General features: G+C 40.4%; 1 protein-coding gene across 4 annotated transcripts; it reads left to right on the forward strand.

The window, feature by feature from the left end:
- Positions 1 to 908: 908 nt before the first annotated feature.
- On the forward strand, positions 909 to 26,364 carry LOC113133496 (serine/threonine-protein kinase WNK1-like). 4 transcript variants are annotated; one of them, XM_026312341.2, is made up of 28 exons: positions 909 to 1,094; positions 2,830 to 4,079; positions 12,238 to 12,410; positions 12,595 to 12,815; positions 14,462 to 14,619; positions 15,882 to 15,970; positions 16,087 to 16,306; positions 16,442 to 16,543; positions 16,649 to 16,997; positions 17,120 to 17,271; positions 17,482 to 17,565; positions 17,926 to 17,961; positions 18,491 to 18,625; positions 19,818 to 19,897; positions 19,997 to 20,156; positions 20,247 to 20,363; positions 20,695 to 20,808; positions 20,894 to 20,942; positions 21,039 to 21,155; positions 21,395 to 22,398; positions 22,502 to 22,576; positions 22,678 to 22,785; positions 22,880 to 23,198; positions 23,418 to 23,577; positions 23,697 to 23,890; positions 24,071 to 24,184; positions 24,278 to 24,507; positions 24,620 to 26,364. In XM_026312341.2, exons 2-28 carry the CDS (start codon positions 3,288 to 3,290, stop codon positions 25,004 to 25,006), a joined length of 5,739 nt encoding a protein of 1,912 aa, XP_026168126.1. In that variant the 5' UTR covers positions 909 to 1,094; positions 2,830 to 3,287; the 3' UTR covers positions 25,007 to 26,364. The 4 variants fall into 4 exon arrangements, with proteins under 4 accessions (XP_026168126.1, XP_026168128.1, XP_026168129.1 ...); XM_026312343.2 differs by having other exon boundaries at positions 16,649 to 16,994; XM_026312342.1 differs by lacking the exon at positions 909 to 1,094 and adding an exon at positions 1,369 to 1,497.
- The last annotated feature ends 538 nt before the right edge of the window (positions 26,365 to 26,902 follow it).

The raw sequence follows: 26,902 nt of genomic DNA on the forward strand, positions 1-26,902 counted from the left end.
TCTGATGTAATACTACCACTAATAATAATAATAATAATTATTATTATTGTTATCATTATTATTATTATAACAACAAGCAACATTTTATTTTGTGTGAAACAATATGTCAGATGCATGTTTAGTCAATACCAGTAGGGGGCAGCGCTTACCTTAAGAAGAGTAGGAAAGTGTACTTTCAAAATGGTTGCCACAAAAAATAAAAGGATATGTATAGTTTTGCTGCAATCAGATTGAGTCATATGTGCATGAACATACGATATATCAGACACTTTATTTTTATAGTCACTTGTAGTAACTTTAAGCCCAGACCTTTATCCTCACAAATTCTTTTGTTTTGTGTTTTAATAATATTACCAGGACCATATCTTTTCATTTAATAGACCTTCACTAATATTATAGCGATCAAAGTACCAGGTTTGGTTTAAAAAAGCTTTTATTACTTGAAATACGTTTCCTATTTAGCATTAGAGATTAGTTACAGTTATAAGTGGAATAGTCCATGAAATACAAACAATTATAACATAAAGACAGATTGTTTTTAAAAAGCAGTTCTACCATTTTGTTGTACATCCCGTAATTTCAGAATGAAAAAAACAAATACAGTCTTTCTAAAAACGAAGAAAAGTGAATCATTCAGTCTAAAAAAATGACTGACCCCAGCATGAGTCAGGCATGAAACTTGTGGTAACAGAAGTATGTGACCTAGATATTTTTTTTATAAAGTGATAGACATATTTTATTCTAATTGGTATCTTTATTTGGTATACTCCCAAAGCATATTACTCTTGGAGTGCTTTCTCTAAAGTAATTTCAAATAAGCTGATCGTGGCATTAATACCTGATCCTTTATGATGGGTGGTCTGAGGTGACACTGCAGACACTGTTATGGTTATGAGCTCATGCTTCACTTGGCGCAGGCGCTTTGGGTAAAAAGAAAAACGTCTCTCCGACAACATGTAGCAACTGCGCCGCTTGTTTAAAAGCGAGCGCACAGAGTGGGACAGAACACTTCTCTGTCGGACTCCTGAGGATAATGTATGTGTTCGTGTTGTGAGGACAAATTCAAGACCATTACCGGTGTTGTGGATACTGAGGTAGGTCGCTATCACACCCGGCATCGCTCTACCTTAGCTAGGTGGTAGGGGGCTACCACCGGACAGCTAACAGGGCTAACGGTACCAAACAAAATCAAACGCTGCATACACGGGGGAAAATAAAACATTTGGCTACTGGTAGTTGTAATAAAATATCTCCGTTACGTGTATAACAACAACAAACGACTTAGTTAGCTGTGCGTAGTTGAATGGAGGGCAGCTAACTAACCTTAGGAGGTGGGTCCACACTTTAGGCCACAGTAAGACCCGCCTAGCTAACGTTAGCTAGCTAGCTGGAGAGTGGCGCTATTTTGTCAGCGCCTGGTACCAACCGGTGTCACACCGGGTCACCGTATCCGCTGTGACGTTAATCACTCAGGGATGGAAACCAAACCTCAGCACGGTAAAGTGGTTAATAACACTGTGACCCTCGTGTTGTTTGCTAACGGCTACACGTATCATAACGTTAAGCGAGAACACGGACAGGCTGTGTGAAATAGCTGGTTAATCGCTGAATTCCTAATAACTGGGGGTGGTGGTGTATTTTACAAGGACGTGACGTGGAAATCATTCATTGTTGGTTAACCTTTCACTGGTTAAGAATTAGCTGTCGCCTGCTAACTAGCTCTGTTCTAGCTGCTGCTCGCTAGCAAGCTAACAAAGAGCCGTTGCTCCTGGCTTTGTATGCGAGACGATGCCATTTCAAAAGGCTGTAGTTTCTCGTATAAAGCGGAGAATAAAGGGGTACGTACTCCGGGGTTTCTACTCACGTTAATCTAAGTCATTTTTTTCGTTGCAATTTCGTTTGTTTTTTTTTTTTTTTTTTTTTTTGTCGGACTGTGATCGGCATTCGTTCTGAAATGGTGATTGCCTACGTTGGGGATGGTTGCAACCATGGCAGGGTATGGATGAATTATAAATAATAAGATTGACGCTGCAAGCCTGCAGTTTTGAGCCACCATATTAGATGTCGCGATGCAAAACCAATAATTAAAAACATCATGTCATTAGTTACTTATTTGTGTTGTGCAGCTTCGTTTTAATGTTTATGGTCGTCAAGCAGTGGATTTAATGTAAATAACCCAAACCATATTTACAAACCTTTGAATTAGAGGTGTAAGACACACACACATATACATATACATATATATATATATATATGTATGTATGTGTGTGTCTTGTTTATACTTCAGACTGAGAAATGATCACCTGCTAACTGTGTTCAATTAGTAAACTTTTGTCCTTTTAACAAATGTGAGTCATTTAGAGGTTAGTGGAATGCATTTGGGATTCATCCCACATTACAAACTTAAATGATTATTCATAAAATGTACTTAATGTTTATTAAACAAATCAGATGAATATTATATTGATCGGATGCAGCTGAAGAGTAGAGAAAATTTCCCTTTGGGAGCTGAACTAAAAAAAAACAAAACTGTGAAAGCAACCCTGTGGACTGTACAAGACATTTATTTCTGCAAGACAACCAATATTTTCATCAGGATGAGCACCAAAGGAATGTTTTTCTTTAAAACGTTATCATAAAATGATCTAATGGTTCCATGCATTATACTAAAATGTACATGCAGATAATGTAAGAGGTAGTATCTGAAGAAATGTATACTGTAAATTCTACTAGTGAACACTTAGGCTGATCTTTTACAAATCTTGTTGACATTTGACATAGGTTTTTGAAACATGTAAGGCAGCTTTTGTTTTTTTTTTTCTCTTGCAGTGAAACTTAACTGGAGCATTTTTGGAGCGTCTGGTCATCCTGCCTTTGCCTACAGTTGGAGTTTTGGTGCCCATTGTAGGCTTTACATGTTTGTTCCTCACCAATGAGTCCTTATGCTTGATAGAGGCTGCACATGGTGTCTTACAGGATGGATGGTGTGGACTTGAAGAGACTTGTGGATCTACATCAGCACTCTGTGTTCTGCTGCAGCATTCAGTCTTGTTCCATTTACAAGAGAACACCTCCCATCTTACACCTCCAGTCTCTGCACTATACATATAAAGACCGCTTTGAGCAATAAAAAAAGACAGAGATAGAAGTTATAAGACTTTCTATCTTTTTCTTTTTAAAGCACAGATATATCTACTCCTTGTATAAGCCTATATGGTGGACATGGAAGTATTCTTATTTTAATTTTTCAGTTATTATACCCCCTTACTCTTTGTGTGGGTGGTGGGATGTCGGAAACGCCAGATGACAAAATGGTGAAGTTCCTGGCTCCCCCTCAGAAGAGTGGAAATGGCCCCAGTTCTGGTTCAGATTCAATGGTGAATGAATGTCGGCCAGCGGAAGTGAGACGCCGGCATCACACCATGGAGCGCGATCGATGTAACCCTGAACATCGTTTCTTGCGCCGTAGTGTCATCAGTGATTCCAATGCTACAGCATTGGCCCTCCCCTTGCCCAGCAAAATCCCTATCCCTACACCTCAAAGGGTTCAGCTACGGGAAGCGGTCTCCAAGCGACAGCAGGTTGCTGCTATTCCTCAACCTCCGCAGGCTGAGCCAAGATTAGCTCAAAATGAGGAGGATGCTGATAGTGGAGGAGGAGAAGAAAAAGGTATAGAAATAGCCAAGGTGGATATAGTGCCTTCAGAGCAGGAACCTGCTAATATTCAAGATATCTGCGACGGAGAGGTGGTAGTAACAGCCCACTCTGCACCAACTTTAGGAAGAGGTTTGCCAAGTCAAACAGAGCTCGAAAGCACCACTGATGTGAAAGTACATCATGAAGAAGAGGTGGAGGAAGAAGATAAGGAATCTGCCAAGGCACGAGCAAAGGCCGAGCTGAGAGAAGCTGAGAAAAAAGTGCAGGATGACATTGAAGAAGCAGAGACCAAAGCAGTAGGAACATCACCAGATGGACGTTTCCTAAAGTTTGATATAGAAATTGGACGTGGCTCCTTCAAGACAGTCTACAAGGGATTGGATACTGAGACCACTGTGGAGGTGGCTTGGTGTGAGCTGCAGGTATGAATTAGGATGAATGTTTTTTTTGTTGTTTTTTTTTTTTAACCATTGCTCATCTCAATACACTTACTCAGTATTTAGCAGTTAAGTGGACATAACTTAGAAAAGTTCTTCATTTGAATCACCTTTAGTCTTAGTTTTGCATTCTTTTGCGAATGTCACCATCACCTTTAGTGTTTGGGCTGTTTAATTTTAATTTGCTTAAGCCTCACGGACTTGAGCCAAAACAATTTCCTACCACTATTACCTGAAGTACACCTGGCATTTCGCTTTTGAATAGGCATATCTAGAATTTCCCTTTTGATTGTTTCACATTTCAGTTGTCATAAAAACTCTCATTTCCCCATTTTGCTTCTTTTTGTCCATACTGGTTGGAATGACTGCACGTAAAACTGATATCTGAAGTATGAGTCATGCCTTTGTATGAAAAACATTTATAGCACCGTGACCGTGGACTACCTTACACAGGAAATAGACACAGGAAATTACCTTGTGCTAGATTCTAAACACTTTTTATTGCACTAGTAGTGCATAGAATTCATGTAGTCAGGATATTAAGATTAATTATAACTGTCTCCCAGATACATGGGATTACTGTACTATTGATATTAGGAGTTAAAACTCAGCAAGTTCATGTCAAGAGAAGGGGACATTAATTATAGCATCCTTTGAAAACAGCGCATCTGAGTGATACTCTTTATAACATTTTCAGGGGTCATAATGACAAATTTGAGTTTCTGACCAAACTCTGTCCTTGGCTTTAAAGAATTCTTTAGAACCTTAAGTGCGTTATATTTCGGCAGTGTTTCTGTATTAATGAATCCACCCTTTTGCTTTGAAGTTGTTTCAGACCAATAGTTTGTCATTTTCCTAAAAATGCTTATGACAATAATTATAGCTCTGCTGTCTGTGTAGTTAAAGCAGATACATGGCCCACAGCAAAGTTTGACCTCATTCACCGCATGAATGTTTGCTCTCACTGTCACGTTTTCACCCTGTCATGAAAGGCACAGGCCTCTCATGGTAACACATATGACCCTAGCTACTCACTGGTTTCAGAACAATGTGAAGATTAGACCTGTGCCCCTCCCCCTCACACAGAGCAAACCAGGCACATGCTCATTACACTTCTGCTCTGAATGCTCGTTTCAATGTAAAATGGGGTCACATTCCTGACTGAGGAATCTCCTGTGTGAAGTGCAGCAGGCTGGCCTGCTGAGGCCTGCTGCTTAATCTCAGTCCACCCCCCACCCTTTCAACTTCCTGACAGTTACACATATCTGTACTTTTTAAATGTTTGTTCTTTCTTTTTTCAAGCAAAACTCACTAAATATAAACGTCCTTCTACTTCCTTTAGTTAGTTAAAATCACTGTCTTCATCTTTTCTTTGACCTCGTTTCAGCTACTGGTTAACCACTGTAGCACGCACTAAAACTATGTGAAATGTGTTTTATTTTTTTCTTTGCTGCTGTAATTGTTCATAATTACTGGCTTATAGTTTACACTTTACTACTACTTCATTAGATACCATTTGAATCGGAGCTTGATTTGGTGAAAAAATGAGATTTGACATAGTTACAGTTGAATGAGAACCAGATTTGTTTTATGTTTATGGTTTGGTTCTGAAATATGAACATGTAACATGACTCCCTCTCATTCCTTTGTGAACATTTCACTCTTAGAAACAGCAGAAATCCCCTCTCGTGTGGTTGTTAAAGCTGTCGCATGATTGCTTTAGTGGTAGTTATTTCCTGTAAGCTTTTTAAGTTTAAATTGTTCAGTATCTTTGCAAACATTTATATAATTATAATCATTTTTCTATTATCAGCTTTAGATAGTATTTTGACAATTTTCTATTTTTATGTTCTTTAAGAATAAATAATACAAATATTTCTCTGAAAGTAAACAAACTGTATGATTGGACCATTTAAGAAGGAAGTAGGCATTCATCCTGTTAATTTACTTATTGTTTTGTTTCCTGTTGATGCCAGAATCATTGATGCTGAAAGTGATCAGCCTTGCAGCTTTTGTTCACTCAGTTTGGTGTCAACTGAAAACAGCAGCAGAACCCCTACCTGTATACAAATGAAACCAGTCCTACAGGTTTTCCCACAGTACAGATCTTTTAATCTTCCTTAAACATGGCAAAAATTTCACACACACTGTGATGGTGTAATGATCGGTGGACACCAGAAAACCAGCGTTGCAATTTAAGGTATATACTACTGGTGTGACCAAAAAATGAACAATGTTTAAAACATTAAACTCAAAGTGTGTAAGTGGAAGTTTTGGACCACATTCCATGGCAAGATTTTTAGACTTCTTCAATCTGTGCTACAAACCTGGCTAAAAACCTTAGTTTGGACATTTTAAATGAAGTAGCCCTAATGAGCTGAAAGGCCATCTGTCCATAATCGTAGAAGAATTCTCAGCATCCACCCTTTTCACCCCACCCATAAACCCACACATTTGTTTCAGATCTGACATTGCAAGCATGTCTGAACAATAAGTAGGTCACCACAGAGAGGAAGTGAAGAGGAAAAAAAAAAAAGCAATAAATTTAGGATCTTCCCCTTTCTGCTCACTCATCCATCCTCAACCATGTCATCTTCACCCCCCCCCCCCCCCCCAAAAAAAAAAAAAAACACCCACCACGGCATCCAATGGGAGTGACACACACACCCAAATAATATAACATAGTAACTTGGGAAGAAATGTCTTATTGTCAGCATTGCTTTGTGAAACTATTTGATAGACTTCCACAAGATGTTCAGTGGTAGAGATGTTAAATAGTAAAGTTTTAGAGATGTACCAATTCCAATTTTCTTGGCCGATTCCGATTTTTCAGTAAGTGTCTAAGAAAAGGACTTCCACATCAACATCATGTTTACACGCGACTGTGAGTCATGTGGCTGTGACGTCATTGTCTGTGCTGCTGGCAATAAAAGAATTGGCCCAGAATCGGCAAGACATGAAACCAACCGGCCTGTCACCGATCCGGGCCGGGTAATGTGACAAAACGGCCAAATCTGAACATTGGCTGGTCAATCGGTGCATCTCTATTAATTTTTATATCTTTTATATCTATCATGAAGTATAAAAGCAAACAAAACCTAAACTTTTTGTTTTCCTCTACCTCTCAGTATCACCTGTTACTGCCAAACAGCAACATTTGAACCATTTATCATTAATAGTCAGTGCTGCAATATGCTGTAAAACATTAACACACTTGCTTTGATATTGCTGTAATAAGAGTGGCTTTTGTCCCACAATGGCTGTATTAGATTAGATAACACTTTATATTGATCCCCATGGCAGAAAAATTCAGGTGTTAAGCTTTTTTTTTTTTTCATATTTCTTCATATTTCATTTTTATTTGATCCTCTGTTTAAAAGCACTAATGGTAATGTGCTAAGTTACAAACTTTTTGGGAGCTCCTCCATGTTATTACACTGGATGGATAAATGGATTGAAGTACAGCAGTAAGCAGGCTACATCTGTTAGAAAACATAACGGTCAAATGCTGGTTTTATGTATTGCAGCTCTCAAAAAACAGACCTAAATTGATTTACCTGTTGAGCATAATGCTGTGAAGGTTTGACTTTTTCAGATTTTGATGTCTTAAATGACTCAACCATATGTTGAGGACAGTAATTTTTAACCTAGTATGTATTCTGATCACCTAATAACTTTTGGAAAGTAGTTTAAGTTAATAGTTATCTGTGGCGCTGTGGAAGTGACAACTAACATGAAATTATCAGGTATATACAGCTCTGACATTTAATTTATGGAAAGAAAACCGTTAAAACAATATTGCTCAGACAGATACCTACCTACATACATTTTGTCTAAATTATTCAGCTGCATTGATCTAAGGAGCATGTTTTATATTTGATTTAAGCATTTCTGGGCTATGAGCTATTTGATAATGATCATTCTAGACTAGTTCCAGATAAAGACAGTTAAAGATCCTTGTTTAAAATAAATGTATTTATTGAAGCTTCTGGTTTAAACAGTTAACCAAATTACCAACCATCGTGACTTTTGCTAAAGGTTTTGCTGACAGTCACAGTGATCTTCGACCTCATTGGCATGTGTCACAGTCATGGAAACAAAGATTTATTCCTAGAGCGAAAAACTCCACTTGATGCAATAACTGTGTAAGATTTTAAAGTGGAATCGTTTTAACTGGCTTCTTGGGTTTCAGACCCGTCAGCTGTTATCCAGATCTTCACCAATGTTACCCAGAGGGCTCCATTTAACCCTGTGTCAACCTCAGAGCAGGGATCTGACAGAGACAGCAGATCACAGACCTTTTCTTTTTTTCTCTTGACTATTTTTAGGGTTGTTGGTTTATTCATGATGGCCTTTGCCTAGATGCAGTATTTTGTGCTATGTTTTAGAGATACTGAGGTTAACTGGCATTAAATGTGATTCATGTATGGTGAATGTGACTTTGGCCATAAGCTTGTTCCAGTAATTTTAAGCCTTGGGGGCTAAGGTCGAAATTGCTATAACAATATTAATAGTAATAGTGAGAACAAATCAAAATTGATTTATTTCCCAGCTCTGCTCCTAAGCATAGTTTAGATAATTATTATTGTAGTGACATTTTAGTTTGTTTTCTCATAAAATGGATAAAATGTATACATTGTAGAAATTATTCTTAACCATGGTTCCTTGTTTGTATGGAACTGTGACAGAAATGACAGCTGACTTGTATCTAGCATTTGCTTTATCTGTCTGATTTTAGGAGGGAAATTCTGATGAGTTTATACTCAGTAACTGTAATTGTAACTTTGGTAATAACTTGCTTTAACTGCATATTGACTTGTTGAGGGGTGTGCCACAGAGCTGAATCATGATTTTAGATAATTGTTTTGTCAGAAACAAAAAATGGTGTTTAGCCAGTCTGATATAAAGATAGAACTCTTCAGATTTTAAAGTTAAGCAAACGTAAGTGTTTAAAATGCATCATGCTCACACTCCCACTTGTATGTATTGCTGCTATATTTTCCTCATGCACATTTTCTCCTTTCTTATCATATTCAGAGACTCCACAAGGGTGATTTTTTTTTTTTTTTTTTTTTTTCTACCGCTAGAGTTATGATGTTAAAAAGTATTGCAGTATTGTAAGACAGGGATTGCAAAACAGCTCTTTAGCGAGCTGACTCATGCCCACTCTATCAGATATAGCTGCTGTCGTTCATCTGCAGCTGCTGTTGCTTTCCAGGTGCATGCCAGGTTAGGTTTCCTAATTTATAGACATTTAAAGCCTTGCTCTCAAGGTGGTATGCAGAATATGACACCACTTGCTTGCACAAATATGTGGATGCACCATCTGGTGATTAGTCTCAATTCTGTTTATTCTCCACAGAATATCAAAGTTTCTCAAAATTCCTGCAACAGCACCCTAAATATTTTGGAGTAGTACTTTAAACCAGATTTTTACCAGATTTTAGTGTCTTTCTTTGGTAATAGTCCAATTATATCAAAGATGAGCTCTGTGGACTTAAGGTAGACAAAACTCAAGCCAAGGTCAACCAGGTTGCAGTCTAGACCTCAAACATTTCTTAATTTCATTATTTTAAGATATAGAGAATAGACAAGATAATTATTAGAAGATATAAAGCTAAAAAATGCAATTTTTTGACTGTTTCCAGTACAGTCAGTTTACAGTGCCTGTTGCAGTGCCTGCTTGCTTTTCCAAACTTGTGCGAGATTCTTTTTTTTTTTTTTTTTTTTTTTAAACTGGCAGTTGGAATTATTTTATCTAGAACTTGTATTTGTTAAAGATAAGTAAATGAACGTGTTTTAATACCAGTAGTTTATCATTCATGGCTTTAGTAGTAATGAGAGATGCTTTTTTCCCCATTGGTTGTTAAAGCAAATTGTGGATATTTGACCTTTCTGTTCATGATTTGTGACAGTACCAGAGCCTGTCAGGCACTGTTCCTTGAGACCATAAGACCAGGACATGGCCTCTGTCAAAAATCTTTTTCAGGGAACGGTCAAAGGGAGTGTGATGCATAGGTTGTGATTGCAAATTCCTGCAGGGTTTTTCAGGCCCAGTAGTAAGCATTAGGCATGTAATTAGTTCGTTCTGGCTCGTTAAAATTTTAGAAAGGGAGATTTATTTATTTATTTATTTTTAATTTCTTGATTTCCTCTAGGCCACCCAAATGCAAGTAGTCTTGTATTTTTTTCCCCCTTCCCTGGTTTCCCATTGAAATTTTCAGCCTTTTATTTCTGCCAGTTTTGTTTCCCATTAATATACTTCATGTAAGAAAAGCCTGTAGCTGCATAATAAATAGATTTCCCAAAAATGTGCATTGTTAAGTCATGGCAATATGTTAGCATGTGCCTTCACAAATTACAGTCCCAACTGTTTCAATGTTTTCTTTGCCAAAGTTAAAGTAGATGTCAGTTAAGCTAGTGAATGTCTTATGCTTTTAACAGAAGTGCAGCTTTTTAACTATTTCAGGCTTACAAAGGGAAAACATTTATTTAAATGTTGGGTTGCTGTACACACTAGCGTATGATTTCTGCTGCCGTGGATTTTGGCATTCCAGTTTTCACACGGTGCACAGAGAAAGAAATGGGAGGGAATAAATACTCTGAAAGTAGGTCAGATGGTTCAGGTGCACAGTGAAGCCTCTATTGCTCACCCATCTTCCTCTGACTTCTGCTTCCTGACATGGCTCTGTAATTGTTTATACACACTTCCTTTCAACTTCACATTTTGTCTGCCCTGAGTTGCTCTCAGATATTGCAAATATTCAACCTCAAGCCTCATATACCTCCAGCAAAGGCAGTGGTCTCAATTATGCATTTTTTTTTCTTCTTCTTTTTGGTGTTTTACTCAACCACTGTCCTCCCCCCTTTTTTCTTAGTCACTGGAGAGTTTTCCATCTTACACTGACACACATACATCAATTCACTCACTCTTCACTCACAGGTTGGCTGAGTTTCCTGGTCTGTGGCCAAGACTCTGGGGGGTTTCAAGGGAGATGGGGTTTCACTGGGCTTGTCTGACTGGTCTGGGTTACCTGCTCCTTATATAGTATAGGTGAAGGCAGAATTTACTCAAGCAACTTGACAAGAGTGGTTGTGCACATTCCAGATATTTTTCTGGACTCTACAAAAGACAGTTCTCTCAGCCTTTATGTTTGCATCAGTCGGTTTGCAAAATGTTAAATACCATTGTGCAGCTAGTGCTCTCAGATTTAGATTTCACTGACAAATCCCTCAGCTGTCAGACATTTGTCAGCTTTTATCATCCATAGCTTTGTTCAGAGTACAAGGCTGGGTGAGCAAAATGTTACCCTGATACCAGATACAGTTGGTATCTGAGGGGCTGGGCAGCATAGTAATATTAGTCCTCATGATTATTTGTTATTGTTGATCTCGTGAAAATTGGCACACAATGTTGTCTAAAATAACCCAGAAATACTCTATTAATTAATAATACATTTGCATGTATTACAATTTTGAGATGACTAATTTTGAAATTGGTGGTTTTCTACGTTCAAACGTATAACATGAGCTAAAGTATGTTGATACTGTGTTCATATTATGGTTTTTATTTTTTCCCATATTTCTTAAACCTATGTCAGAAAAGAGGGCAGTTTTAGAACTCGTTTATAGTCCAGATTTATTTCTCTTTTTTTTTTTTTTAATCACAGTCTGCAGTGATCTTCTCTAATTAGTCATGCTGTGGCTTTTTGTCATTATGGCTTGCTTGGAATCCAGGATAAATCTCAACACATTGCTTTTAGCTCAGTCATTAGGCAGAGAATAGGGCCCATCCCAATGCCATCAACTTTGTGTGTACTTGTGCCAGAATATAGGAGCAATTTTGTGTGTGGCGTGCTAAGTGTGTATTATAATACTCTTTTGGTTAAACTTTCATAGGCATTTTCAAATCCCCTGCTTACAAACATTACATGTCAAGATGTCTGTAGAAATTAAGAAAACATTTTCTATCAATACAGTCTGATATTGTACAGGAAAAATAAACATCATATGGCTGTGAACATTGATAGTCATCCTGATGCTACATTTTTATGGCTTTCATTGTTCTTCTTACTCCAAATTATCCTGTAAATAGTACAGCTCTGTGTGAAATCTTTAAGTATTTCCTTTTTGTCTCATGCAGGATCGTAAATTATCGAAGGCAGAGCGGCAGCGCTTTAAAGAGGAAGCGGGGATGTTAAAGGGATTACAGCATCCCAACATTGTCCGCTTTTACGACTCCTGGGAGGGACCCTCCAAAGGCAGGAAATGCATTGTGCTGGTCACTGAACTCATGACTTCTGGCACACTCAAAACGTAAGTGTTGTATGTACAGTATGCATTATGGTTGTGACATTTTTGATAAAAAAGGATCATAGTGACAATTTTATAATAAATATTTCTATAAGGTTTTTAAAAATAGAAGTGAATTTACACTTTTCAGGCACCTTTATTATTAAGCACTGGGTCTGATGAATATTATGATCTATTTTCTCTTTAGATATCTGAAACGTTTTAAGGTGATGAAAATCAAAGTGCTGCGGAGCTGGTGTCGACAAATTCTCAAGGGGCTTCACTTTCTTCATACGCGGGCTCCCCCTATCATCCACAGGGACCTCAAGTGCGACAACATTTTTATCACAGGCCCAACAGGATCCGTCAAGATTGGAGACCTGGGACTGGCCACACTCAAACGTGCATCGTTTGCCAAGAGCGTTATAGGTATGACTACGAAGTCATTACTACCTACTGCCCCTGTCCTGCTGTGAGCAGTACCTTTGCTGAGGTCATGATGTTTATAAATGTTTGAAAAAGATTGTGTTTAAAGGTCTTTTCCTTTGACTTTCCTTTTCTGACGATGTGGTTCAAAAACAGACCACAGCGTTTCAGCTGTCCCTCAAACCACAGCTCAAATGGAGGCCATATACTGTAGTAATCTTAGGCAGATAACCACAAGGCTTTCTGTCTTTGCAGTCACACAGTACTTCTATCAAGTTTGGTTATTGTACATGTTTCTCGAGAGTTTTTTTTTTTTTTTTTTTTCCCAGGCTCCTACTGAATGTAAGTAGCGCCTAACGTTTCTCTTACTGTTAAATATCAATCATTATTATAATGGTTGTCGGCTAACCAGGCCAAGTCTAAAGGTATGGCCTTTGCTTCTGTCGTAGACTGGTCTTTGTTCTGTGGTTTGGAAATATGTGGTCTGTTTGCCAGTTATACCTATAATGTTTAACATCTCTTTCTATGGGTTTGCCTCAACAGGTTTTTTTTCCCCCTAGTGTTTGTCTCTTACTGTCTCTTAAAATATTGCAGGACTGCAGAATCTTTTTGCTCCATCTTTGTGTCCAGGGAGCTCTCCCCACTTTCTCTGTCAGCCTTTTTCCTGTGTTTTTTTTTTTTTTGTTTGTTTGTTTGTTTTTTTTTTTTTTTTTTTTTTTTTTTTTCACATTCTTGGGTATGTTTTTAAAATGTAGGCTCTAGCCTCAGCTGTGCCCCATTCTGCTGTTTGGAATAAATAGGGTACTGCTGGTCATTGAGTAAGTATGAACTTTTATGGGCCTGGTAAGTCCGACAGTGTGCTGTAACACACATCAATATCAAAAACAATCACATTCAAATAATCAAATGAGTTTTTCTGTGTAAGACCTGAGATTGAATGTAAAATGAATAATTAATGGAGCAACGCTGATGTGCAGGGACACACTGCTGAGCACAGTAACTAGCTATGGGATCTGCTTCTCTCAGCCTTGACCATAACACTTTACCCCTACAGGTAAAGAAGAGATGGTAAGTCAGACTTCAAAAGGTGAGTGCACTGTAAAAGTCAATGTTAATGTTCTGGTAAGGTGAGGTCTTGACAAAAGTTATTTCCATAGCTGGTCATATTTCTCTTACAGAGATCATTGGCATCCTTTTAAACAAATTGCACTGTATTCTGGTCTGGGTATTTCTCTCAAGTGTTTAACTTTAAAGCTATTATTTGAACATTGTAAATAACAGTCATTTTGGCCAACAAGTGTGTTCTGCACATTGGCTCCCTGAGTCACATTCTTATATTCCATCATGTTAAGGTCTTACACAGACAAACACGTGCCTTCTTCTCTACAGTCTAACTGAGCCCAGCTTCTCCCTCCTTTTTTGTTTTCTGTCTCTTTTTTGCTTTCCTTCCCCTTTTCTTTTCTTTCTCTCTCTTCCAACTTTCATCTCTCAGGTTCTGCTCCAGGAGATGTCAGCAGACTGGTCACTCTTCTCATCCTCCTCTTCCTCAACCCCTCGGGGGTTAGAGGAGCAGAGGGGCAATGGGTTGTGAGAAGCCCACTCAATCAGTAAGGGAGTTCGAGAGTTCTGAATAGTTGTTTTGATTTAAGGTACCCCTGAGTTCATGGCGCCTGAGATGTATGAGGAGAAGTACAACGAGTCAGTGGATGTGTATGCCTTTGGAATGTGCATGCTGGAGATGGCCACCTCAGAGTACCCGTACTCAGAGTGCCAGAATGCTGCACAGATCTACCGCAGAGTTACCAGCGTAAGTCTTCTCTTCAAGCCACCATGTCACCCCTCTGCCCTGCCTTCACCTCTTCCTCTGTGCCAAGAAGGCTAGTGTCCCACACTGGAATAATTGTATATTCCTGGTGACACCTATTTATCAATTTTTAAAAAAATCCACTTTCTGTCTTTGGTTGTTGTTTCGCCTGCTAACTTGTGTATATTCCTGTACCTCCCAAATGGTTTCCTACTTCCCTGTTGGAAAACTCACAGTCTTAGAAAACCACCAAGAGAAAACATATTATTTTTATCAACAAGCCCCCTTATTCCTTATTCACTTCATACCATTTATTTATTTATTTTTCTTCCTTCTCTCTCCTTCTCAATTACTGTGTATGTTGGTTAAACATGTAGATATGAGGCCAGGAGATGCTAAACAATCCTAACAGCCTAACTGCTGTAATAATACCAGACGGGCAGTAACTGTCAAACATGTTTTTAGTGTTCATACAGTTTGTGCTTAGTTTTGAAATACATAGTGACTGATATTTTATTCATATACATGATTCATGCAGTTACAAGTCTCGTAAATAAAGGGGCTATAAAGATGTGCCTTGAAATACATATATCTGCAGTATATCATTAACTGCAAAGTCTGAATACTGAAGACTCAACACAATATTTTATTTATTTACCTGTGTGCTAAGTATCGAGTTGTTAGCTCTTTATGCTCATACTGCAGAGCTCTAAACATATGATTCAGCTGAGAAACAGAGTCTTATTGTGTAGTATAGATGGTGTCATATATTCTGTTTTTACAGTAGTGCTCCTTGGAGAGATGGGAAGTTCTCCCTATTTTGTCATTTCAGCCCAGCTGTTCAGCTCTCTGTCTTCCTCTTTTCTCTAACACCATGCAGCTCCCTGTTGCTATTGGCTCAATTCATCGACTCTCATCTGCTGTCTTCCACCAACTTATGCCCTCCTTTTCCCATCACGCAACATTCTGCAAACTTTGAACGTCACCAGGCAGAAAGTATAACATCCCTTTAAGATTATTTGAATGTGGGGGAGAATGTCTTTTTTTTAGAAGAACCCCCTTCATATTATAGGCATTGGTGATGCATTCCAAAACAAGTCTATAAAGTTCTAACTATGGACCATTAGAAGTATTTTTATTGTACTAATGTAATGTAATGAGTCTCTGAGCTGAAGAAAAAGCAACATGATATGGGGAGGTTTCCAAAATGGCAAAAGCTCAAACAATGAGCACGATTCTCATTCAAGGTTTTGTGTTTCCCGTAGGGGGTGAAACCAGGCAGCTTTGACAAGGTGGCAATCCCCGAAGTGAAAGAGATCATCGAGGGATGTATTCGCCAGAATAAGGATGAGAGGTTTGTAACTTTTTAAAAAAAAAAAAAAAAAAAAAAACCCTCACATTTAACAAGTTTAGGGTAGTCTAGGTCTCCGTGAAAACATGTTGGCTCACTGCTTATCTCCTTTTTTTTAGGTACTCAATCAAGGACCTTCTGAACCATGCCTTTTTCCAGGAGGACACAGGGGTGCGTGTGGAGCTGGCAGAAGAAGACGATGGAGAGATGGAGGCTATTAAGCTGTGGCTGAGAATTGAGGATATAAAGAAACTCAAGGGGAAGTATAAAGACAATGAAGCTATTGAGTTTTCATTTGACCTCACCAAAGATGTTCCAGAAGATGTGGCTCAGGAAATGGTAATTTGAACTTTGAATCAATTTGTCCAGTGTTGTCACTGTCACAGATCACAACACATGAAAAGGGAAATTTACTTTTATGTGATCTCATTGCAGTGTTTGAAGCATTCATTGATGAATGTCTTTGTGCTCTAGGTTGAGTCTGGTTATGTGTGCGAAGGTGACCATAAGACCATTGCAAAGGCCATTAAGGACAGGGTGTCTCTAATCAGTCGCAAGAGAGCACAGCGGCAGCAGGTGTGTCCATACTGACTGTAGTGCATCTGATGTTATTAAGGTTTCCTGTTTGCCTTCTGGGTCTCCTGAGAGATTTTAATACATTTGCTGTGCACTATCTTAAAGGTCAGAGAGGAGCAGGAGAAGAGAAGGCTAGAAGAAGAACTGCAAAGTCAGTTACTGTCAGTACAGCAACCAGGCCAACAGTCTAACACCGAAATGCCACAGTCCCAGCCTGCGTCTTATGTCCCTCCACAACCAAACCAACACAGCACACAACCTGCATCTCAGCAGAGCCATCAGAGTTCTAGCTTCAACCCTCCCCAATCAACCCAACTGCCTGGCGTGCCTCAGACGGCGCCTTATGTCCCCCAGTCAACTGGACAAGTTCAGGTTCAGGGTCAGAGTGTGACCACTCTTCAGCCAGAGTCAGAAGAGCCTGAGACTGACCAACAGCTACAACACACTGGAGGTGGTGTGTATCTAAGATTATTTATAATCAAGTACAGCTATAGCCCATTGTATGGTAATAAAATGGCTTGTTTTTTGAAGATATGTGCTGCTAGTCTTCACACATTAATGCTCTCCCTCATATAGGAGACAGGTTACCTGGTTCATCCATCCTTCCCGAGGCCCAACTTCCTCAGTCTGGAATATCCTACAGCTCTCATCCCAGCCAGCACCTTCAGCCCCAGGCGTCTTGCCCGCAGCCACAAAATGACCAAACGCAACAGCAGCAGTTGACAGTGGTGAGTCATGAAAATAAGACTTATGACTTTTCTGTCATATGTGGTCCTCAAAGTTAAGTCTATACTGTATTTAATACATCTTTTATCATCCAAGGTAGATTTCTCTATATGAATTTGTTAATTCTCCCCTGTGCTGCCCATATGGCCTGTTAGCTTTCTCTTTGCTAATCAGATTTAATGCTCTGGCACTTCCTTCTTTGCCTGCATAAGGTTCAACCCCAGATACAAGGTGTTCAGTCTGAAAGTGTTCCTGTTGCATCCACCAGCCAGTCTGTTCTGGGCCCACCTCCACAGGTATGCACTGCATGTTTTTAAAAGTTCTTTAACTGTTCTTTGATGCCAGCTGAAAGTATTGTTTTACTGACCCCTGGTGAAAGATTTCAAGTTTATTGCCCCTAACAATATAACCCGTAGTACTGTCCATGTATACTGAACACACCTTCAGTACAGTAAAGCAAATGCCAAACTTCACCCCCTCTAGGTCGGCAAGAAAACAATTTTAGGGCGGTCCTAAAGCCTGTATTCTCTGCTTCAGGTGTTCCACATCGCTGAGTTCTACAGACTCTAATATTTTCCCTAGTTATCTTTTGTTTTGTTTTTTTTTTCCCCCCAAGTTATCCACGCTTACCCTGTGTTATGTTTTGTTTCCTATAGTACGGCGTTTACTACCAATCATCGCTTCCCCCTCAGGTAGATAACACGTCCCATTTTCCTGTTCCCACTTTTAAATACACCCACAGCCTTTTGGATAACATGTAAAAGGAAAAAAAATAAATCAATTGTTTGTATTATTAGGAATGCTTATGTGATAGGTGGCAGATGAGATTTCAAGTTTCGATGACTTTCATTTTGTTGTAATCTTTAAAATTGGAATTTATGGTGTCCTGACAAAAAAATGTTAGATTCATTAGATCTAAAAACCCTGCAAGTGCAGTGTGGATGGACATGCAGTGTAAATGTCCCTGAAATGCACTGCAGATCACTCACTGTGTAATACCTTGACACCTGGACGCAAAATAAATGCTCTGAATTTTTTGCAATTATGTTATCCAGCAGGTAAGTGCATTTGGAGTTGGAAGAGAGCTAAAGTAATTCTCTGATTTTAAAATAATGAGATCTTACTGTCACAGTAAATATGTGGCAGTTCTTCACACAGCCTCTTTCCTGTCTGATTTTTATTTTCTCTGCCACTCCATATTTATCTCTTCTATCCATATAGATTCCCACCCAGCAAATGATGATACCACCGTCCTCTCAGTCGTCCCCACCACAACAGCAGCAACAGTCAGAGATCAGCAGTGCTCCTCAGAGCTCCACTGTATCACAGGCACATACTGGAGCTCAGCAGCCACAGGTCACACAAACTCAGCTACCCAGCTCACACTTTAACATGCAAATGTCTTTGGCCTTCTTTTGAAACAAGCTCAATAATTCCACTGCTTCACCTGATCATACTACAGCATGAGTTTCCTGCTGTCCATTTTTATGTTGCTGTTTTTCTAAATCTAACTTGTTGAATCTTCTCTGGACACAGCGCTCATTACCATGGCTGCCGCCCCCCCCTTTTTTTTCTTCCACTCTTTCCCTTTGCATGCTGTTTATTCCTGCATGACTCTTAGTTGTGGGCCAGTGATCCAGGTCCTCCTATTTTGTCTCCTTCCTTCAACGCAGAGCACCTATTCTTCCTCTATCAGGCCTCATACCTCTCTGTTCTGCAGGTACTCAACAGAACACAAAGCACCTCTGAGGATGTGTCTGTGGGTCAGATGTGAAGTATCGGTGCACACCTCTTAGCATGGTTTCTCTGAGTATATGTATATTCATCATTCAGAATTATTTTTCCGGCACACTTTTTACATACTGTATTTTCTGGACTACAAAATGCTACAAGTTCTGCTTGTTGTTATTTCTAAAGCTACTTATACTCCGGTGCAACCTATAGTCTGGAAAATATGGTGGCTTTAATAGATTTCTCTAAACAGTATACACTTATCATTTATGTAATTTCCATATGAAGCACGAGTAAACATAAATTGTTTTTGTTTTTATGACTGTTCAATTTTAATCAAAAGGCAAAATGTTTAAATACCCCAATAGAGTGTGTATGAAATTGAATAAAATAATTTCATCAGTTCCAAAATCACAGTAGTGTAACTAAGCACATGAGCGCAACTGGAAGCTGACAGAATAATAATTTATATAAGCACTGCTAATATACGCAGAAGCACATATGGCCACACTAAGAAATTAAATGAAAACTCAATGGCATAGCAGTAGTTACACTGTGACAAAAGAGTTTAATAATGGCTTCTCCTCCCAGAAACTAATTTACCCACGTTACACAACTCCATCTAATGGATGGTTGAAAACATTACATTTCCTATAAATAGCTGCCTAAAGTAAATTACAAATGATTTTAAAAAAAACAAGAAAATCACAAACAGGAATGACAAACAACATTGATCAAGATCCAATATTTTTTTAATTGTGAGATTTGCTTTGACCTTAGGTGATTCATGAAGGTTTTCTGTTTCTGTTTTCTTCAGGCCCCTACGAATGTTGCTCAGTCAGCACCTGTGGAGCAGGCAGCAGGATCATCTCCTGTGGTGCCACCGTCTGTAGAAAGGTGAGAGAGAAATTACTTGGTTTTTTAAAAAAAAAAAAAATCACAAGCACCACACAACTTGTCTGATCCCTGTCTCTCATGGAATCATGTCTATTTCAGCTGCCTATCTGATGCAGCTTCTGGTCTTAGTGATGGTAATGAGGGAAGTTCCACAGGAGGTCGCCATGAGGGGCGCTCACTGAAGCGCCATCAGCGACGATCTGTACGCAGCCGCTCCCGCCATGAGAAGACTGCAAAGGCCAAGCTAAACGTTCTAAGTGTATGGTTCTGAACTAAACCCATAACTTCATTCATATTTAATCATAAGCTCTGTCGCTGAACATTTTTAACCTAAATCAATGTTTTGCAGATCTCTAATGTGGGGGACAGAGTAGCAGAGTGCCAGCTGGAAACACACAACAGGAAGATGGTGACCTTCAAATTTGACCTTGATGGTGATAATCCAGAGGAAATTGCACAGATCATGGTAGTAATGATTCTTTAGTTTATGCCACTAAACATTTAGAAAATGTTAACTTTCTGTTTGTCTGATTTTTTTTTTTTTTTTTTTTTTTTTTTTTTTTTAATATATAAAATATATATATATATATATGTAGTACACACTAAATATTGGAGTACCCAGTTTACCTTCCTTTTGCAAAATGGACATCCTATTGTAACTGAACAAAAAATGAGCTCAGAGAACTACTATGTGTTTTGGCTGGAGTGATCACAAAAATGAAGCCATTCTGAGGAACATTCTCACAGTTTCCGTTTTTGTAGTTAAGCGTTTGAACTTCATTTGCTTTCTTGTTCAGGTTAAGAGTGAGTTCATTTTGGAGAGTGAGCGAGAGTCCTTCATCGATCAGGTCCGTGAAGTCATACAAATGGCTGATAAGAAAAGAGAGGGAATGAAGGACGGCTTTCCCCAGGTATTTCTCTAAACCAATTATGTCAATTTTGAACCTCATATGCTGAACTTGAGAACTTAACCACCTGCATTATATTTCTTCCCAGATGAGTGATCTCCAACAACAACCTGAGCTGTCTGTTCCCATGATGCCAGGTTAATAGACTTTTAGCCAAATCTCTGGTGTTGAATGTCCAGTTACTGATGAGCTCCAATTTCCATCTCACACAAGGACCTTGTCTTTTCTCTCAGGCATTTGCCCGGGCACTACAGCCCTGGTGGTGCATTCAGCTGGCCGAAGGTTCATAGTCAGCCCAGTGCCAGAGTCCCGTCTTAGGGAACCGTTCTTTGGAGATGATCCTGCCCCGGGTAAGAGAAAAGCCACTGTCACAGTGGTGTTGTCTCTGTCTGAAAGTCAGCTCACTGTAGATTAAAGATGTCTGTTTGTATTGTATTTCTTCAAAACAATTCTATAAGTATTTCTCATGACGAAATGAAAACTCCAGCTGTTTTTCAGGTCATATAGGATTATACAGCTGTTCATAGCTGTCATTTTATGTTTTAATAATTTTCATATATTTTTTCTTCCACCCTTTACTTTTTTCTAGCTCCCTCTGTTCCATTTGGCCTTTCTCATTCGGCTCCATCTGGGATTCTCCAGCAGGCTTTCACTGAAATGAAGCAGGCTCACTTAGAGAGACGTAACACCTTTGATCTCCCTGCTGCTGAGCAAGAACCAGTCCCTGTCCTGTCCACTGAGACTGGACCTGGCCCAAAGTCTATCAATATCCTCGCTCCTCCAGACACCGTAGCTTCCACCACTAGTAGTGCTTTATCTGCTGTCTCTCCCACACCTACTATAGCCTCCTCACCAGCTCCCTGCACTGAGAGGGTTTCCCTGCCACCTGTGTCCACTCAGTCCCAAACTTCAGATCCAGTCACCAGTGATCCCAGTTCACATCTCCAGTCTTCCCATGAAACCCCGCCCTCTCAGCTTCCACCAGCCAGTGTCCCTCCCTCATCTTCTGTTTCATCTCCACCAGTGCAGACCTCCATCACCTCAGTACCTGGGCCTCTGCTGAACAGCAGTTCTGTTGCTGGTGTTACTTCCAATACTACTGCCACTGTTCCTGCTTCAGAGCAGCAGCCTTTTATTAGTGTTGGGGCATCTTCATCTACAAATTCATCCACCCATGGACCACAGCACACAAACTCCCAGTGCCAACCTGCTCCCATTTCTACTCAACCCCCACCTCCCACATCGCTGCCCAGTCAGAGCCAAGGCCAGCCAGGCCAACCACAGCCGGTGGAGACGGAAGGGGCTGAACTTCAGACCAAGACTGACATTCAAGCTTTAGATAAGAAGCTAAGGTCCCTCTTTAAAGACCAGAGCTCTGCCTCCTCAGCGTCACTTGATCCCAGTCAGAGCGCAGGAACTTCCTCTCCCCCCACTGGGACTTCTTCTCCTCCACCTGGAGTTGCCCTGGTGCCCCCATCAAACCTTCCCCTTACCTCTGGGGTACAAGGTGTTCCGGTCCCCACAACCACCCCAGGACAGGGGATTACCCCAGCGGGACATGCCCAGACCCCTCCAACTAAGCCCAGGGCACAGGTAAATGAACACTGCAGCATTCAAGAATAAATCCTAAATGAGGATTTTTTTTTTTGATTTTTTTTTTTGTTATTAATATTTAACTTTCTTATGTTTTGTTTAGACTTTACCTACTGGTTTTGATCAAGCTGCTACACCGCCCTCTGATCCTGTACCCCCATTTCCAGGGCCAAATCAGGTAAAGATCTACGTTGTCCTAGCAGTTGTACCTGTACTATTTGCTCTATATGTTGTTGTAGTTGTGTACGGCCTGTTCTTATATCCTGTTTGTGTCTCTAGTCACAGCAGCCCCTGGGTAATTTGGACGTCCAGTTAAGAGCTCTGAGCCCAGAGACGGTTCAGGCAGGCCAGCCTCCAGCAACAGGTTTCACTCTGGGACGTTTCCAAGTGAGTTTTAGTCACAGTTTAAAATGAATGTGCTTAGTTTATTGGAACACAGTTAAAACTTCTTTAAAAAAATCTCTCCTTCATGTTTCCTCAGGTGTCTGTTGCTACTGATGGTGCATCCAGCACCATTCCAGATTCTTCCTGCATCGTTTCCTCCTCTTCCCTCACACCTTCTTCTACCTCTTCATCTTCCTCTTCGTCCTCCTCCCCTTCAAGTCCAGAAAATACCCTCCACCGCTCCTCCTCTCTGCCCATAGGTGTTTGTGAAACTGACATTGTAAATGGAGCCTCCTCTGTCTCTGCTGACCCTACTAGCCAGCCCACCACTATTGGCCGCTTCCAAGTGTCCACAAGCAGCGGTGCCACATCTAGACCAACCCCAGGCTCTAAAGTGGGCCGATTCTCAGTCACAGGTGTGCAACAGGGTCACATGAAATTTACAAAGGCTTTGTAAAAGTACTGTATTTTCTGGACTATAAGTCATACTTTTCTTTATTCCTCTGGTTTATTGTGTGGTCAAGACATTTGAAACAATGATTTTCTTCATTCTCTGCACAGAATGCAGATGCTCAGGGGAATCTTAAGGTACCTGCACTACTGCAATAATTACCTCATGTGTTTAATTCCCTCAGTGACTGCATCCCCAACATTAGGCTCCAGTGTACAGAACGGGCCTTCATCTTCCACAGCTGACACACATAATGCACATACCCATTACAGTAGTGACAATGATGACGACTCTGAGACTGAGGATGAAGCTTTGCAGAAAGAAATTAGCCGCCTGAGAGAAAAGTAAGTCACATATTTACACTTCTGTTTTACACTACTCTTTCTTACACCATGAATTCTAGTTTACAGTTGAGTAGAAGTATTTTAATACGACTGATTATTTCTGCCTTTCTTGCTCACAGGCATATGAAGGAGATTCAGGCCTTGCAGTCTCGTCAGAAACAGGAGATAGAGGCCTTGTTCACACGGATGGGGAAACAGCCGCCTCCTTCTGTTTTCTCCCCTGCGGTTGCCATGGCTGGAGGTCGACGTAGGCCGAAAAACAAAAACCACAAATCTGCTCGCATCAGTGGACAGCCCAGCCCCATACACTCAGGTAAGGACACTGACCTTTTCATTTTCATTTTTTTTTTTTTTGGCTGCCAACACAAATCTAATAGTCACTGTCATGTCAGTACTACAGATTGTGTTGTATGTGCATGCTTTACCAGACACACAACTGCTGGAACAGTGTGTTGTATATAAAACTCATTGTGGGCTGTGGTCATGTGTTCAGGATACCCAGCCTCAGCTCAGAGCCTCCATGGGTCAGAGTCCCCTCCAAAGCAGACTGTGCCCTCACAGCTCACATCCTCTCCATCCATCCCCAGCCTCAGTAGCTGCTCCACAGGTTTGTGCAAGCACCTCCTCTTATCACAGTGAGATGCTTAAATTGAGTCTCGAAATAAATTTTACTAGTTCACGTCTCATGTTTGTCTCCCAGTCTCAAGTGAAACCAGCACAACAAGCAGCTCAGGCCACTGTCGGAACCATTCTGCTTCGCTGACCCAGACAACTGGACCCACTCCTCTTGCCTCCCACATCCAGAAAGGCAAGGGCACATTCACTGATGACCTGCACCAGCTACTGGATAACTGGGCCAGAGATGCCATCAACCTCTCCCAGTGCAAGAGAGCTTCTAAAACTGGACCACAGGCAGCACTGGGACATGATGTAAGCATAACTTTCTTTCACCATTGGAGCATGTTTATGGCAGTTAATGATTCTTAATTTTTTAATCCTGTAAAGCCAGTAGTAGGAACTACTTTTTGTTTTTCTGTTGCAGGTTATTCCTCCAGCCAACATCGGCCGTAAATTCTCAGCTCCAGCCTACCTCTGCCCAACACTTCCCACGACTTCAAACACCACATCTGCCACCACCATTCATCACCCCAACTCAGCCAATCCCTCCGTCCCTCTGGTACCCCGTAAAGGCTCTCTTGGTCCAGTCGCTCAGGGGTTCGGATATGCCTCAGCCCCATACAGTACACCTCCGTGGGCGGGACCCACAAGCGCATGCCAGGTCACCATACTTAATCCTGCACAACCACTAACACAGTACCAGCCACCCACGACAGTCTCAGTGTCTCTGCATCAAGGCTTCCACGTGGGAACGACGCCAGCCCCACAGAATACTGTCAGCCCAGGAGGGTCTAACCTAAGGCCTACGTAGCCCAGTCCAAGCCCTGGTCCAAACTGAGACTTGCTGTCATTGCAGTTTGCCGGCTGAGTGGGTTGGGTATTGTGCTTTTTATTTTTAGTTCAGCTTTTTATTATGTATTAAGAATTGACCTGTGTGGTTCAAGTCCTCTCAGGCAGAACAAAATCTGCCTGGCAATTAGAGGGAGAGTGCAATACATATCCCCTGCAGCACAAGAGTCTCACACTTAGTCTGCCATTAGCTGTGGAGTTGGGCTGTAACAATCAGTCGTTTGTGTCGACCCAAAGGCACAACCTCCAGCAGCCAAAGATGTCAATTCGAAGCAGACGCTGCGATGTCATCATTCTTTTGAAGGGGAGGGATTCCGGTTCACATCCTAACTGGTCCTGACTTAAAGCGGAGGTGCATGTGAAAGCATTTGAAGTAATACCCCACCACAGACACACATGTGCACACACTGGCCTGGTTGAACGGCTTGGGATGGAAGGTTAAAGTTGTATCAGAGAGGCGACAAGGTGAGTGTAGAGAAGGTGAGAGACGAGAGAGGGACACATCAGTTGTCCTAGATGAAGCAGTAAAATGTGACTGGTGGTTTTAGAAGAAAGACATAGTAAGTTCGTAGGAGTGTAACAAATAGAGGTGGCATCTGGATATGTCCCAGTGGCTGCCCAGTAAGAAAAATGCAATAATGGCAAAAGAGTAGATAAACCGTCCCTTGTAACTGTGGCCTTAATACCCAAACACATACAAACTTTGTACATAGATATTTCTCCACTGGGTTATGATCCATGTTAAACATATTTATGTCCCTGTGAGAGTCTGGTGTCATTGTGATTTGAGTTGTCTCATACAGATTTATTAAGATGATTTATTCCTCATGAAGTGAAAACCAGTGGATCTGCCACATAATTTAAAAAAAAAAACATTGTCCTGGTGTTGAACACCGTTTGAGAATTGAAACTGAAAAAGCGATGCTGCTGTAGATCATAATTTGGGCTGAGGGTGTTTGTATGATAGGGTTGTTTTGTTTTTTTTAATAAAGAATGAAATCTTAAGAATCCCAAGTCGACACATGAAACCACTTATGGCTTAGCTCTAGTTATGAGCAGCTCAAATCTGCTCATCATATCGATCTCAATTAGACAGTTTTGGCTTAATAACATAGTATTCGTGGAAGGTTTTGCACGCAGTTTCCCCACTTCTCCCAGTAGTTTACACAAGATATGAGAAGCATTACGTTCTGAGTATCTCTGCTCATAACATTTAGCCGTCACCTCTCAAATCACACCTGTCTGGGGTTCTCTCTTTCTGTGGTCTGTTTTGTATGCGTATATTTAATAAAACAAATGTTCTTTATGGACCTGTATTCAACCATCAGATTTTGATGTTGTTTCACTGTAATTATTATTAAAGGTTGTTAAACAACATGTAGTTAAATATAAAAAGTGCAATTGCAGGGTTGTTATTGGTGTCCTACGCGCACCACACAGGAATAATCCTGTGGTTTATGAAGCTTCTCCATATATGCCTGCCCTGCCGCCCCCCCCCCCTTTTTTTCTATTTTATTGTATATATTAATCTGAGGTAAATGCTTTCACGTAATGCTCAGTCACTATAGAGTATGCATGTGGTGACCCGCTCTACATGCACTCTAAACACGAGGAACACTTTAGTGCCTTGCATCCTCACTAATGACAAGTTCCAGATCCATCCATCCATCTAGGCCTGTAGCTCTGACTGTACTGCACACACCCAGTTAGTTAAACCCGTACACGACGTAAACATACCCCGGCACGGCCAACACTCTGAAACGTTAAGGCCCAACACCACGCACGGGGCTGCAGAACAAAGAGCACACTGAGTAATGCGGAAACAAGTTTCTTTTGTCCCTACAGTTACTTTCCTATG

This window comes from Mastacembelus armatus, chromosome 6 (assembly GCF_900324485.2).
Source record: "Mastacembelus armatus chromosome 6, fMasArm1.2, whole genome shotgun sequence".
Classification (NCBI taxonomy): domain Eukaryota; kingdom Metazoa; phylum Chordata; class Actinopteri; order Synbranchiformes; family Mastacembelidae; genus Mastacembelus; species Mastacembelus armatus.